We start from the raw sequence: 17,092 nt of genomic DNA, 5'->3' as shown, positions 1-17,092 counted from the left end.
AGAACTCGGCTTATCCTGTTTTATTTCATTAATCGTGTCCGAATAGTGAGAATGTTCTCGACGTAATTATTCGGGTGATTTAAGAAAGGATGAAGGACTGGTCCCGACTTATTTTCTTATAATCTTAAGGTTTTTGTTCTTTAGGATTTATTAACAAATTGCATTGTAGGGAAATGCGTATTTGGAGATCGAACATCTAGCTTAGGATGTCGATGTAAAAGATGTCGAGCAAAGAGTTTGTAAAAGATAAATTTTATTAATAGCTGAACTTCGTAAGAGGTTGCCTACGTACCCAACAAATTGGGATCAAGCCGATCGTAGTTCGCATTCGAGATCTAGCTCGACCGAGTATAGCTCGGTGAGCATCCTTTTTTTTGGTATTAATAGTAGTATCGATTGATGTTCTTAGAGTTCCACGATCATGGCACCATCTCGCCTCGCATGGTCATAAATTCGTACACACCTGGTTTCATTACTTTGGTGATTTGGTAGGGACCTTCCTAGTTCGCGCCCAACTTTCCGGCCCCATCTTCCTAAGTATTTTCAAATACTTTGCGCAGAACGAGATCACCAGTTTCGAAATATCTATCTTTAACCCGTTTATTGTAGTAACAGGCGACTTGATGCTGATAGTACTGCATCCGTAGTAGGGCACGATCTCGTTCTTCTTCTAGCATATCTAGGCCGTCCTTCATTATTTTTCCATTAGTTTTACTGTCTTGTGTTAGTATCGCTCTGCGAATGCTCGGTAAATTAACTTCAGCTGGGGCCAGAGCTTCCATTCCGTGTGATAAAGAAAAAGGAATTTTGTTCGTCGATTTTTGCTGTGTGGTTCGATGTGACCACAGAACTCCTTGTAACTCGTCAACCCATAAACCTTTCTTGGCTTCGAGGATGGCTTTGTTGGTCACTTTGGCTTGTCCGTTTCCTTGCGGATATTGCGATGTAGATTTGCTAAACCGTATCTTCCACTAGGCGCAAAAATTCACGAATATACTAGAGACAAACTGGGGACTGTTGTCGGTAACGATCTCGTAGGTAAGCCCGTGGTGGCAAATTATTTTTTCCAAATGAAGTCTTCACATCGTTTGCATAGATTTTAGAATATGATTCCGCATCGACCCATTTCGTAAAGTAATCAGTGATAATAAGCATGAATCATTTCTGGCGGGATCGGGGGAGCAGGCCAACGATGTCCATCGCCCATCGTATGAAGGAATAAGGTGGCGAGGATGCTGCGAGGAGCTCGGCAGGTGCGTGGATCATGGGTGCGTGCCTTTGACATTGCTCGCTGCCAGCAACAAATTTGTCACAATCTGTCAACATTGTCGGCTAGAAGTGGCTGTGGTTTTTAATTTGAGGGCAAGAGCTCGACCGTAAGAGTGATTGCCACATGCACTTTGATGTCTTTCTTTCATGACATCATGTGTCTCCTCACCATGCAGGCAATTGAGCAAGGCTCCCAATGAACTCCATCGATAGAGGTTGTCGTGGGACTGGATATATTTCGCACTTCGGACTTTAAGGCGTCTTGATGCCCATCGGTCGGGTGAGATTTGGTCATCTGTTATATAAAGCAAGATTTTGATCCTCCAGTCATCGTTTGAGGGTTCCTTCTTTGCGGTTTCGTCGACGACATCGGGGAGAGGTACTTCGTTGGGGTCAATGCTGTTAGCTTTGAGTTCGCGAATGGCGCATACTCCCTGAGGTAAACTGATGCTAGGGGTGTCGATGCTTTCGACTAGGATAACTCGTCTCTGGCGTGATTCAGATATCAAGGCAAGGGTGGCGAGTGCGTCTGCGGATGTGTTGTTGCTTCTTGGGATCCTGGTGAGGGAGAAAGATTCGAAGCGATCAGTGAGTTTCTTGACTGCTTTAAGGTATAGATCCATCCAATCGTTTTTGGTATCGTAATCGCCACTGTATTAGTTGGCGACAAGCTGGGAGTCGCAGAAAGCTTCGATTTTCTTGACTTTGGTTCTTTGAGTTAGGTGAAGTTCCGCAAATAGGGCCTTGTATTCTGCTTCGTTATTGAGCCGGAACGATTGCTCCAATATTTCCTTTCTCGGGGACTCCAAACGGATGCCAATACCTGCGCTTCGAGACGAGGATGATCCATCAACATATAAAGACCATTTTTCGTTCGGAAGTTTGGTCTAGATCAGCTCAGGGGGAGTTCTACCAGAAAATCTGTGAGGACTTAGGACTTGGCGCTCGTCTTGTTGTGGTATTCGATGTCCTACTCTGTCAGCTCGACTGTCTATTTTGCCAACGGCCTGATTGGCTTGGGCTATGTAGTACTGTTCGGAGCGGCTGATTTGTCAAGACGACGATCAAGTGTGACTGGAAATAGGGCCGTAGCTTTCTGGCGGACATAATGACTGCAAAGACGAGTTTCTCCAATGTTGGATAACGTTTTTCCGTGTCATCCAAAGTTTTACTGACGTAGAAAATCAGTTTTTGCTCTTCTCGATCTTCCTTGACCAGTACTCCGCTTACTGCTGAATTCGATATTGCGATGTTAAGGTAGAGGGTCTCGCCCGTCTCAAGCTTTGCTAAAATTGGCGAATTCGTGAGGTACTGCTTGAGTTGTTAGAATGCATCTTCACACTTGCCGTCCCACTCGAAACACGTAATGCCTCGAAGAAGTTGATAGAATGGGAGGCATTTGTCAGTGGAACGTGAGATAAATTGGTTGAGGGCCGAGATCTGGCCAGTGAGGCGTTGAACTTCGTAATGCGTCGATTTGCTTTACGTTTACCTCGATACCTCGTTTGGTGACGATGTAACCAAAAAATTCCCCGGAAGTAACCCCGAAAGTCCACTTAGTCGGATTGAGCTTCATTCTGTATAGGTTTAAGACAGTGAAGCAGGCCTGTAAGTGACCGATGTGATCGCCAGCGGTGAGTGATTTTACTAGCATATCATTGATATAAACCTCCATCGTTCGTACCAACTGATCGGCGAACATGTAGTTAACTAGTTTTTGAAAGGTCGCGCCTGCGTTTTTCAATCCGAATGACATCACTTTATAACAGTAAGTCCCTAGGTCGGTGGTGAAATATGTCTTTTCGCGTCCCTCGGGGTGCATAGTGATTTGATTGTACCCAGAAAAGGCGTCCATGAATGACAAGAGTTCGTTCTCGGCAGTCGCCTCGACGACTCGATCTATATGTGGCAGGGGGAAACTATCTTTTGGACATGCCTTGTTGAGGTCAGTGAAGTCCACGCAAATTTGCCATTTGCAAATCTTCTTCTTGACGATTACCAGGTTTGCCAGCCACTCTGGGTATTTGACCTCGATGATCGAGCCCGCTTTTGACAAGGGTTCGACCTCATCGTTGACGACTTAGGCCTTCTCGGGACCTAGCTTTCTCCTATTTTGCTTGATCGGCTTAAATGTCGGATCGATATTGAGTTCGTGACTTGTTATCGCGGGATCGATTCCGGGCATATCACTTACTGACCAAACGAACGTTGAAGCATTCCGGCGAAGGAGTCTAAGGAGCTCAACCTTTATTTCTTCTTTTAGGTCAGCTCTGATTCCTACGCACCGCTCGGGGTTGCTTTCATCAATGTTCACTTGGACAATAAGCTCACGTTTAGGTCCTTCTTGTCACGGCAGATCGACTTGGATCATGGGTGTAACAGTGAGGCACACATTGGTCGAAATCCTCAATTTGTGCTCGGTTGCGAAGCAAAGCCTCAACATTTCTTGCGATCCTCGAACAATTTTCACTCCGAACGCCGTTGGAAACTTAAGGCATTGATGATAGGTCGACGACACTGCTCACATAGATTGTAGCTAAGGTGTTCCCAAGATCACGTTGTAGATGACGGTTTTATCGACGTCAATGAACTTTACAAGTCGAGTCGTCTTCGCGGCGTATACTCGGAGTCCGATTGTTCTGATCTAATATACCGTATCTCCGTCGAACCCAGTGAGCGGTTTGACCGAGGATTTAAGGTGATGATCTGTCAGTTTCATCTTGTCGAGGGTCTCCTTGAAGATCAAGTCCACCGAGCTTCCCGTATCGATTAGGATCCGTGATACTTCGCAGTCCCCTATCCGCAGTTTGACTACGAGTGGTTCGTTGTGTGGCATATCTACTCCTTCTGCGTCGATTTTCGAAAATGTGACCGCCTCGCTGGGAGTTGGTTTGGGGTATTTGATTTGCCATTTCTAAGCGAGCATGACCTTTCGGCCGTACTTTTTTATCGATCGAACGAAATCATTGCATGACGATAGGCTGTCCATAATCATAAATACCTTTTTTTTTTAATGCAGGAGGGGTGTCGCTCTGAGGTTGGTTAGCCCGAACCCTCTTCGTGGGATCATCGTTTATTTGTTCGTTTACGAGGGGGAGGGAGGCGTATTAGTGCTTTGGGGTTGGTTCGCGAAGGCGATTTCTCCCTTGCGATATTTTGCGAGTATGTAGGCATGTAGCCCGCGACACATCACGGTCGGATGGCCATACTTGTTATGGTAATCGCAGAAAGGTCTCGTTTCTCCACGGTCACCTCATTGCCATATGTTTGATTGAGGTTGATACTGGCGATTTTGTTGCAGAGCACTGATGTTGTACGCTGTCCCTCGCCTGTTATCGCCTCTATAGTTGTTATCCAGGTGTTGTCGAGGCTCCTGATAATCCTGCTTGAGGATTTTTTTGGCAGGTTGTTGTCTCGGTGTCGTCTTTGCTGGCGATGCGGTCTCTTTCTCCTCCTCGTATTCGATATACAGGGTTGGCGCGGTGAAGAGCGTCTTCCAAAGTCTATGGAGCGCCGAACTTGAGGCTGTCCCGGAATTTCGTCTCAAACCGGAGAGCGTTTCGGAGGGTCGATATTGATGCCTCATCGGTCACTGTGACGCGAGAAAGTATCATGTTGAATCGGCCGATGAAGGATCGAAGGGATTCCTTCTCACCTTGCTTGATTTGGAAGAGATCGGTGCTGGATACCTCTCCCTGAATGAACATCATATATCTTTTGAGGAAAGCAGTTAACAGCGCTTGGTAGCTGTCGATCGAGTTTGCTTTTAGTTTGGAGAACCAGACAAGAGCCGCGCCACTGAGGTTCTCGACGAACAGTTGGCAGAAACCTGCGTCTTTCTCCTTGGGGGTAAATCGTGCTCGACCCATCTGGATGTTGAATGCGGTCATGTACTGACTAGGGTCCGAGTTGCCCGTGTACGTCGGGAGGTTGAACTTGACTTGATTTTGTATCGGAAATCGGTGATTCGAGTTGTAAATGGGGTGTTTTGGCTCTCTACGCGATTGGTCTCAGGTGCCGAAATGGTAGCTTGGTTACTAGCGAAGTCATGGCTTGCAGCTTTGCCCTCATTTCATTTATCTCTTCGTCTTGTTGGGGGTTTCTAATTGGAATTAGACGTGTTTCGTGCTCGGGTGCTCTGGTATTCACTTCACCACAGTTCAAGGTCGGGTAATTTTCTGTTGTTGGTGGTGCAGACGAGTCTCCGAACAGGATGCGCTGCACGCGCTGGATTCTTTGCGCTTGCCTCCCCGGCGCTTGGGTCTCTGATGAGTGTAACACATTGACTTGATCTTGGCATGAGAGTTGTGCTGCAGCTAGTTTGTCCAGGCAAACACTCGTCTGACGGTTCAGTTCCTCCATTCGAACTATCATTGTTTCGAATAATGTCGCGACATCGGTGCGGGCCGGTGCGCTTTGGTATACATTCTGCACTTCTGGGTCTAAGGTTGCGTTCTCCACAGGATTCGACGTCGGCGATCGCCTGTTCGAGGTTTCTTGATCACTAGTTAGTGGTACTTTAAGCCCTTCCTCGGCAGTTGCCGACGTGGGCAGACTGGTCGTCGCGTTGGTTTGAATTCCCGACATCATCGAGCTCCTCTTTGCGTGGAAAGAAATCTCTTAGCCCCACAGGGGTGCCAATTGTTTGTTCATATAAGCACACGAGGTCAATTCGGTAAAATGTCGTTGAAGAGGGTTCAGAGATTCTTGTTATATGGACAAACGAGGTCTTTTGATCGAGGTGAAAGTATATAGTTTTGTATTCGTAAGTATCGAGTTCTTAGTTATAAATGAAGTTACAGAACTATTTATAGTAGTGAGATGAGGTTACATTTCGGTTAGGGTAGGTCAAACGGTCGAGGTGCTCCTATTATCTATGAATCTCATCTTCAAAACGACCTCGTTTTGACTCGTTAAACGAACTCTTAATGATCCTTGACTTCGTCGAGCCTTACCAAATCGTTAATAGACCTAGTCGAAATTATAAAAAATGGTAGTGTACTCAACCCATCTACAACAACAGTATCTATGATCTATGTACTAATTTCTAGCTGGGAACAAACATAACATTATGACTTTTCTCTTTCTTCTTTTCGTTAATTTTTTTGAAAAAAATCGTTTACCAATGTAACTTATGAGCAAGTACTAAAAACCAAAGAAAAAACAAAAAATTTTCGATGACTTGACTGGAACATTAAAATACTTGCACACATACGTTTCGAAGATTTGTTTTGCGTTCTTTTATACGGATTCTTTCACGAAAATTCATGAGAAGTAAATTTAATTTCGTTTGTTTTTCTATTAAGTTTTTCAAAATAAGAGAGCATGCAAAAGGGATGACTTCTACTATACGTGACTGACTTCATCATGAATTGAATATCTCATAACTCATAACTACTTACGAAATTATTACTATTATTTTTTTTTGGTAAAACTACTTACGAAATTTTAGATTAGTACCGCTATAAATCAAATAATTTACATGTTTGTTATGAGTTCTTTTATTAATGTTATATGTTGTGAACAATATAAATAAAAGAACAACATGTTTATAAACAATTTGCAACTTGCATCACAAAAATTGCTTAATTAATATTTTAAAATCTAATGTTTTCTTACAAGTTATAATTTCAACGTTTATGAACAACATGAAAGGATGTGCAAGAAACAAAAAAATTAAACCAGTTATCAAACAAAATAATTTTTAGTTATCAAAAAAGAAGAAAAAACTTAACAACTTGAATTAAAATATACTAAAACATTATAAATAATTAATTTGGGGTTACATAATTAATATAGATTGTCTTGCGCACGGAGATATCAACATTGGTCTTAATAAAGACTATTATTGACAAGAAGTCAACAAACATTAAACGTGCACCTGTCTACTAACTACTACTAATAATTATGATATTAACAAAAATGATAATATTTACAATATCCGATCCTCAAATCATCCGATCCTGAAGTGAAAGAACTTGTAGATTTTTAAATTGTAATGATCCTCTTTTCGTAGGTAAAGTTTTACGAGTTTTAGTGAAATTGTCGTTCGTTCTGAGGCTTCCGACTATCTATAAGTTTGTGGATTTACATTTCTCGGTTTTATAATTTTCATATGAATTTCATCTGAAAGACAGAAAGAAAATAATAGAAACGTTACAGTAATGAATAATAATCAACCAATCTTTGAAGTCAAATATTGCTTAAGATTCTAAGGAAATATAGGCTCTCCACAATATATTTATGGAGCATACTTGGATTGCTTAACATTCTAAAGAAATATAAGCCGGATTAGTGAACATCACTCCGAAGATAGCATGCAGGTCGACCTCAAGTATAATCGAAACAATTTTCCTTTAACTGATTTGACAATCTTTTATTACATAAATTGCTAGTGTTTTTACATAAGATCATTTTATAATAGAGTAATATGACTTTTAACACTGTTTGTAATATTTTTTTTCTCTTATAATTGGATAGATTCTGAACTAATTAAGGTTCAAGTTAATCTTTGGAAACCCTATTCAATGGCCAAAGAAGAGGCCAACATTGGAAGCATGTAGATGGTTGGATTCAAATCTTGGCCTAAACCCCTCATAGAAATTGTTCTTTGGTTTATTTTTTGCAACTATAAGCACATCAATGCTCAAAAGTGAGCTTTTTTTGTGTGTGTGGCTATTTTAGACACATCGAACAAATTGGTTAGACAAAGAAAAATTAGTTATGAATTTCATACCTACTCGAGAAAATAACAGAGAAAGGTGGGAAGAAGTAAACTATTCAAGTATTCATAGTTAGAGCAAGCTAATTAACGTATGCAATACTAAGGAATAGTGACTTTGACATATTAGAAAAAATGTTTGAAACGGTCCAAGTGTCCATTTCTATGAGCAGTTTGTTCCCCTTAAAATGTCTAATGAAAGATAAGGCATGCTCGTGCCATCAGTCTTCCTAAATTTTTCTTTTTCCTTTCATTATGTCATTTTCATATATCCTATTTTTATTATTATATATACCATTAAGCATATTTATTTAATTACCATTATTTAAAGCCCACATGTCAAACTGAATATTTACCTAAAAATATGCTTTTAATGTACAGTATTAAATTCGTGATTTTGTTTCTATAAAAATTACTTTGATGAAAAAAAAATAGAACAGCTAAGAAGCTAAAAAAAAACATATTTAACAAGAAAAAAAAAAGCTAAGAAAACATTTGCTGTGGAATTTTGTGTATTATATATTTTAATAAAATAATCGACCACTTAAACACAGAAAAAAAAACAGATATAATCACTAATTTGAGTAATTTCAATTCTTGCTCTCTCGGAAATAAGTAAAAAAAATATATATAGAAGAAGAAGCAAAATCCTAGAATTAAATGGCACTGCAAGTTGGGGTGGGCACAGCACGAGCAAAACGAAACGAAATGTCCCATGCATGCCTTTATTTGCTTTAGAGTTAGTTCTTCCAAATCAAGAATTAGTTTTAATTGTCAATAAATAGTAGCACGTACCATTGTACCAACTAGTAGTTGCACCACGACGGCACGACCTTTGCAATTCGTAAGACTTAATGTCTTAATCTCCTTCTTTTATCTTGAGCCCTCATGCATTATTATGTGAGTACACAACTATACGGAGTAAGTATATCTATAATTTTGAACTATAGTATTCGTAGAAACAACCAATGAATTCTGGTTCAGTCTTGAAAGTTTCGAGTGGTAAATGACTCATTCTGCAGATCAAGATTCGGCAACGAGTTCCATCAAGTTTCACACAAAAAATCTTTTCAGGTTACCAACAAAGAGAGAGTACTGTTATCTGAAACTTATGCTATACAACAAACATGTATAGAACCTAAGTTTTTCTTATGCTATACAACAAACATGTATAGAACCTAAGTTTTTCTTATGCTATACAACAAACATGTAACCAAGTTGTCTTGGCCTAGTGATAACTTTCAAGTGGAAGATTCATGGATTCGAATTCATTTGACCACTTAACCGCGCTTTAAATTTAAAATATTTTTAAATACGTATCATTGTGGAATTAGTTTTAAGATCTAAACAGTCTTTAAGATATCATGGTTATTAAAAAAAATGTAGATTAACATGCAAAGCTACACTGTTTCAAAAATTTTTTTGAGGTTTAGTTCTAAACCAAATAAAATAAGGTAAAATGTATATTCCAACGAAGAAACCAAAGTCAATGCATGGATTACATAAAATAACTAAGTAGGCTCCGGAAATAACAACAGTTGGATCCCTTCAATTCATCAACTAATCAATTCTTAAACATGCTTAATCAAATAGACAATGTCACTAGCGTTGATAAGTAAGAGAATAACAAAAGAAAAAACGAAAAGCTCTTTTTTAAGTATATTGACAGTCGCTATCGGCGACAGGCAAAATCACAAGCCAAAATAAAAGGGAACCGCGTGGTACGTACGGGCTGACGAGTAGCTGCTACGGTCATGACATTAAATTGCCTAATCACAGGAAAATGCCAACGTGGCACAGACATGTAGGTCCCACTTGTCTGCCCAAACTAGCAATATATTACGTGTCAACTGTCCCTCTTGTCCCCCTTCTCGCCCTACACACAAGCGGTCCCACATTTATATCCACGTGGAATTACGCTGACGTGGCTTCTTCCTTCCTTGCCACACTATAAATAGACCCATTTCTCGCCGAGTTATTGTATCATCAAAACAAAACACAAAGCTTCATTTATTCACTTACGAGAAAACACACATTTCAATCATGACCGTTGATTTAGCTTTGCAGTCTCCGATGATTCATGCACCGTCCGATAAGGATTTGAAGGCTCTCAGGTTCATCGAAGAGATGACACGTAACGTTGATTTCGTTCAAAAGAAAGTCATTAAGGAGATACTTAGTCGTAACTCGGAGACTGAGTACTTAAAACGGTTTGGTCTCAAGGGATTTACGGACCGAAAAACATTTAAGAACAAAGTCCCGGTTATTACTTACGACGATATTAAACCGGAGATTCAACGTATAGCAAATGGTGACCGGTCCATGATTTTGTCTTCAAACCCCATCACCGAGTTCCTCACCAGGTATGAATTTACATAGAAAACTTAGATCATTTTGGTTGTATATTTAATCATTTATAATTGTGGATATTGATCATTTTGTATTCAGCTCTGGGACATCTGCTGGTGAAAGGAAGTTAATGCCCACCATTGAAGAAGATATGGACCGACGTCAGCTATTATACAGTCTTCTCATGCCTGTGATGAATCTGTTAGTTACATTTATTTCCTTTTATTTTATTAATGCAATAAATTAACTTTCATTTTGTGATAATTAATTAACATTAGAATTATGAAAAAGTAGTATATATATATAGTTTTAAAGTTTACGAATAATTCTTAATTGCTTAATATAATATGGAAAAACTAAATCTGAAAGTCTAAACCATATATCATAACTCATAAACCCTAGTTCTTGAAAGTTTAATTTTTAACTTAAAGATCCAACTAAAATTATAATTTCTTTAATAAAAAATATTCAAACAATTTTCATTTTTTATAACAATTTTAGCATTTTTTCCCAGTTATTCTTTTAAACTGTCATTTATTTCATTTTACTGGCAATGATGAACCGAATTATTAAAGAAATATTTGTCACCTTATGATACTAATAATTCTGACAAAACTCTTTTGTCGCAGCTACGTACCGGGATTAGACAAAGGCAAGGCTCTACACTTTCTGTTCGTGAAATCGGAATCCAAGACTCCCGGTGGATTACCGGCTCGTCCGGTGCTCACAAGTTATTACAAAAGCGAACATTTCAAGAGACGTCCGTACGATCCCTACAACGTGTACACGAGCCCTAACGAAGCCATCCTTTGTCCCGACTCATCTCAAAGCATGTACACTCAAATGCTTTGTGGTCTCCTTATGCGTCACGAAGTCCTTCGTCTTGGTGCCGTCTTCGCTTCCGGTCTCCTCCGTGCAATCCGGTTCCTTCAAACCAATTGGCAAGAACTCGCCCACGATATCTCAACCGGAACCCTAAGCTCGAGGATCTCTGATCCGGCCATTAGAGAAAGCATGTCCAAGATCTTGAAAAAACCGGACCAAGAACTGGCTGATTTCATAACTTCGGTTTGTTGTCAAGACAATAATTGGGAAGGTATCATTACTAAGATTTGGCCAAACACTAAGTACCTTGACGTCATCGTTACCGGAGCCATGGCTCAGTATATACCGATGCTTGAGTTCTATAGCGGTGGATTACCGATGGCTTGCACCATGTACGCATCGTCCGAGAGTTACTTTGGGATTAACTTGAAACCAATGTGTAAACCTTCCGAGGTTTCTTACACAATTATGCCAAACATGGCTTACTTCGAGTTTCTTCCTCATGAAGTTGCAACTGAAAAAGCCGAACTCGTGGAGCTAGCTGATGTTGAAGTAGGGAAACAGTACGAGCTCGTGATCACAACCTATGCCGGTCTTTACCGTTATAGAGTTGGCGATATTCTTAAGGTGACTGGATTCTACAATTCAGCTCCTCAGTTCAAGTTTGTGAGGAGGAAGAACGTTTTGCTTAGCATCGAGTCTGATAAAACCGATGAAGCTGAGCTACAAAAGGCGGTCGAGAACGCATCGGTGTTGCTTGGAGAGCAAGGAACACGTGTGATTGAGTACACGAGCTACGCGGAGACGAAGTCTATACCTGGCCATTATGTTATCTATTGGGAGCTTCTTGTGAAGGATCAAACAAACCCTCCAAGCGACGAGGTCATGGCTAGGTGCTGCCTTGAAATGGAGGAGTCGTTGAACTCTGTGTATAGACAGAGTAGGGTTGCTGATAAGTCTATTGGACCGCTCGAGATACGTGTGGTGAAGAACGGGACGTTCGAGGAGCTCATGGACTATGCAATATCGAGAGGCGCGTCGATCAATCAGTACAAGGTGCCGAGGTGTGTGAGCTTCACGCCAATTATGGAGTTGCTTGACTCAAGGGTTGTATCTACGCATTTCAGCCCGGCTTTGCCACATTGGTCACCGGAACGACGTCGTTGAGAAGGTTTTTGTTTTGTTTTTAGGGTTTGTTAGTCGTACAATAAGTTCGGTGTACGGATGTTTTACCCGATCAATGTTTTTCTTCACTCACTCTCTCTCTCCTTTGTCTGAATTCAAGTAATAAATAATTGAGTAACGTAATTCCGAAGAAATAATACTATCTAATTCTACTCTTTAACTTTTTTGTTAACTCAAACATATGAACTTATCATTACGAACAAATACATACGTTTCTCCCTTTCAATTATTGGCTTAATTAAGCCATCATCAGGAAATACTTCCGTCTAGCTTTCGTTTGAATTTTTTTAAATGAAGTGTTTAAGAAAGCAAAATAGATACCGGATTTTCTTATATATTTTATTGGAGTTTGGATTTTCTTATACTTGGGTTTGAAATGGATTTTCTAAAAAAACAAGTAATCCTTTGTTTTGCGGTCAGGCTCTAATTTGTATTTGTAATACTGGAAATGGAAGGTTTTAGATATAGTCCAGTAAAGGTATCGGGCTAATCAAAAGCTTAACTCATATATGGGATGGGCCAATTTTTTTCAGCCCGTAGTACAGTACCTATCCTGTAATTGTTCAAAATCAAATCATATTTTGAATATTAAATACTAGGTGTTTAGCCGGGCGGAAATGTTTCATTAAAAATACTTACTCAAAATCGCTAATTTACTTGAAAAACTTATTCAAAATCGCGTTGCGCGGACGAGAACATCATCTTTTCTTTCAATTTCTTTTTGTCTTGTTCTTTCAATTTTTTTTTCTATTATTCTTTATATAGTCTATATTTTCCAATTTCTTATTCTTCTATATAAAATATTAAATAAACAGACTTCTTTTTTGTGTTTTTCTTTTTTTTTTTTAGTTTTATTCCTTCTTCGTATTTTCTTCTACTATTTATTTTTGGAAGTTTGGAAGTTTTCATATGTATATTTTTACATCTTTTATAGGCTTGATTATCTTTGTATAAACGATCAATTTCAAAAAATCTTACGAAGTGAAACACAAAAATAACATTAGACACATATTATCCGAATATTCTAATATGAACTCTTCTCTTAAAACGAAGATGAAATATAGTTTGGAAGCTGAAACCAAGTCACTCTTAAAGTTGTTATTCTTTATTGCCTAAAAAGTAATTCCAAAATTATATATAAATCAAACAACTAAAACATGTTTTAATTTTTAATCATAAAAATTAGAACTGTATTCGCTTCTTATATTTTGTAGAAAGAATAATCTTCACATAATGAATTATTTATTATTTGAGACATATATTCTTCCAATTATTTAAAAAAAAAAGATTAGTTTCTTAAACAATTATAAATGAGATGACTCTCTCATAAGAGTTACTCACTTTCCCTTTGATCGTTATGTAAGGTACCTACTGGTATTATCTTGACTATTTCCTGGTTTTTAAAACTTTACCAATGTACTCTGTTATTGAGATTTACATAATGAGATTATTTTTTCTATAAGGCGTTGAAAGAAGTAAAAAATCTTTTAATTAGCGGAGTGATGCAATAGGTTTTTTTAGGGGAAAAAATCTATTCTTTATTTATCTTAACCAATAGCTTCTCAATACTATAAACTTACAATTTTTCACATGTCCCTCCGAATTATAAACCGAATACTTGGTATGATCCTTAATTTGGAAAATACCACTTGCAATAAACCATACAGTTCTTTGCACCAATAATATAAATCTGAAGCTGAAAGATCTCTCACTTACCACTTGGATCTTTCTTAGACCCTTGTCAACCTGTCATTTGAAAGAAGATCTCGAGTCTGTTGTTGATTTGTGCTCTCATTGTGTTCCACATCAGCAAGACCATTCTCCAAAGCTTTCATAATGAGATTATTTTTTCTATAAGGCGTTGAAAGAAGTAAAAATCTTTTAATTAGCGGAGTGATGCAATAGGTTTTTTTTAGGGGAAAAAATCTATTCTTTATTTATCTTAACCAATAGCTTCTCAATACTATAAACTTACAATTTTTCACATGTCCCTCCGAATTATAAACCGAATACTTGGTATGATCCTTAATTTGGAAAATACCACTTGCAATAAACCATACAGTTCTTTGCACCAATAATATAAATCTGAAGCTGAAAGATCTCTCACTTACCACTTGGATCTTTCTTAGACCCTTGTCAACCTGTCATTTGAAAGAAGATCTCGAGTCTGTTGTTGATTTGTGCTCTCATTGTGTTCCACATCAGCAAGACCATTCTCCAAAGCTTTCACGTGTTTTCGAAGTAGGTTTGGTTACTTTAGTTAAACGAAATCATTGAAACTTTTGGATGGTTCATTAGTTCCAGAGACAAACTGTTCCAACTACATCTCTGCACAATGATGAAGCCTCTCCAAACCAGCTCGAGCTTCCCCTTTCAAATACTCAAAAAAATTGTGTCTTTGCATGTTCATTATGAGCAAGGTAGTATCCATATGCAAATGTCCAATTCAAGACCCTCCTACATTCCATTATCCAATCGTAAAATCAACCACATAAATACTTTGGTCCGTTTAAGAAAAATGTTGTAACAAAAGTCTCACTGAAAGTGTCATTACTAATATTCCTAAATTAGGATGATTGCAAGATTTTACCAATAACAGTTTTTAGTGAAATCACACTTTCTGTTCAACGATTCCACAAGATTTAACATGAAAAATATAATTTTAGAACCCTGATTGGTCTAGTTTGTTTAAATTTAATGAATAATTTCCCATTTATATTCCATTATGCATCATCCTGGTTCACCTTGAATAACTATGTATTTCGCACGGCCAAGAAAGTCTGGTTGGAGCAAGAGTCCTGGGCTCATCGAAATCTTTATTCCAACGATTTCTTCAGTCTTTACTATAATTAGAGTGAAGAAGCAGAGCGATCAATTCGACTTGGTTTAGAGAACAGTAGAAACTCGTTCAATATGGTCTCTTTTATGCTTGTGAATATTTTTTTTGGTTTTGCTACGATTTTATGCTTGTGAATATATTCTTCACTATAACTGGACATCACAATAAACAACGCTAAATCAGTATGATTAACATCACTTTGATTCCTCAAAAATTAACTGAGATGAATACACCTTAAATATGAAATCCAAACAGAATCTCAAGTCCGAAGCAAAATTATTTTTGGATAAACCAGAGACATTCCAAAAACAGAAACAAAGTTGAGATGGAGGAGCATATATAAACAGTATGGGATCCGATCGGTCATAGACTTATAGAGCAATATCGATGAAAATTAATCGCAAAGCTTAAATACTCAATCGTCCTCATTCATCATTAACACAGACCCAAAGCTTTTAAACAAAAAACCCTAATTCAAAAATTTTAATGAAGCAATACAACTCAAACGTCAAAACACAGAAACCACTGGTTGAAGAAGAAGCTCTGACTAATCGGAGATTAGGGCTAAAGTGAGAGCCTTGGGGTTTTCATATACAAAACCATACAATTTTATAGCATTAAACGATCCAATATTAAGTTCATGGTAACAAAATTTGGTATAGTTAATTATAAATAAAACTTAATTTTAACCAGTTAAAGGATATTAATGACCTTTTAAAAAGGGACAAAAAAATAATTAACCACGCTGAGATTGAATGAGAGATCTTTAAAACTAAAATTCACTTTGCTTTTAATATATACTATGATGATTAGTCACCTAAATTGAATAAGAGAACTTATAGCGAAAAATTTACTTCGCGTATAGTATATATGATATGATTTTAATGTTTTTTTTATTAAATTCTATTTTTTCATAAACTTTTAAAATTTAAATGTTTTTTAATTAAATTCTGATTTATATAATTTTTTTATTAATTTACGATTTTTAATATTTTTTTAAAATTTAAATTTTTTTTATTAAATTTCGATTTTAATAATTTTTTATTAATTTACGATTTTTAATAATAAATTTTATTAATTTTCGATTTTTAATACTTTTTTTAATTAAATTTTGTTTTAGAAAAATATAAGGAGGGGTAAAGGATAATTAACCACTTTGAAATTGAATGAGAGAGCTTTAACTCAAAATTTTACTTTGCTTATAATATATATGATATATTCTATCAAGAAATAAAATAAAATATCATATTATTTAGAAGGTATCATAAAAATCTAAAAACTTGAAAAGACCACAAGTTCTCGGCTAGTTCAGAGAAAGATGATAATTACTAATGGTTTTTGAATTCTTCTAAAATTTTTTAAGAATCAATTTCTACACCTAAAATATATATGAGGTATTGTTTTTCTAAATGATCAAAATATTATTTGTCTTTGTATCTAAAAAGATTTTTTGTGGTATCTTAAGATATTAGATATCCGAGTACATCATAAAAAAAAACTAGACTTTCAAAGATCTTTCTCATCAAAGTATATTTATATTACACTAGTCGTTGGGTCAACTAAACAAGTTAAATTATATAATTGTGTATATTTGCATGTTCAATGCCGATTCAATAATATGATGCTGATTCGGTTCTTCCTATGTTCATACTCCATATTTACTGTTAGATATTACTTGTGAAAAACAAATGATAATATATATCCCACAATTTGTTGCCTCTGATATGGGGTTTTCTAGCAAGTGTGTAATGCATATATGTTCCTCCAAACTTCAAAAACGCACCGTGTTCTTGTTTTTTAGTATATGGAGTTGCACGAATTATAAAGATTCATATTACTTCCCAGCTGAAAAGTGAAACATAGGAATAGGATAATATCCTCGGCATAACTTGGGAAATGTGGAT

General features: G+C 37.4%; 1 protein-coding gene across 1 annotated transcript; it reads left to right on the top strand.

Annotated features, from left to right (window-relative positions):
• The first annotated feature begins 9,995 nt into the window (after window positions 1-9,995).
• LOC18021784 (indole-3-acetic acid-amido synthetase GH3.3) lies at window positions 9,996-12,474 on the top strand. Its single transcript, XM_006404722.2, has 3 exons — window positions 9,996-10,353; window positions 10,439-10,540; window positions 10,969-12,474. Exons 1-3 carry the CDS (start codon window positions 10,034-10,036, stop codon window positions 12,329-12,331), a joined length of 1,785 nt encoding a protein of 594 aa, XP_006404785.1. The 5' UTR covers window positions 9,996-10,033; the 3' UTR covers window positions 12,332-12,474.
• Window positions 12,475-17,092: the final 4,618 nt, after the last annotated feature.

Source organism: Eutrema salsugineum, unplaced genomic scaffold (genome assembly GCF_000478725.1).
Source record: "Eutrema salsugineum unplaced genomic scaffold, Eutsalg1_0 scaffold_15, whole genome shotgun sequence".
Lineage (NCBI taxonomy): Eukaryota > Viridiplantae > Streptophyta > Magnoliopsida > Brassicales > Brassicaceae > Eutrema > Eutrema salsugineum.
Note: the sequence above shows the minus strand (reverse complement) of the source record. Positions and strands in the feature narration are given on the sequence as shown.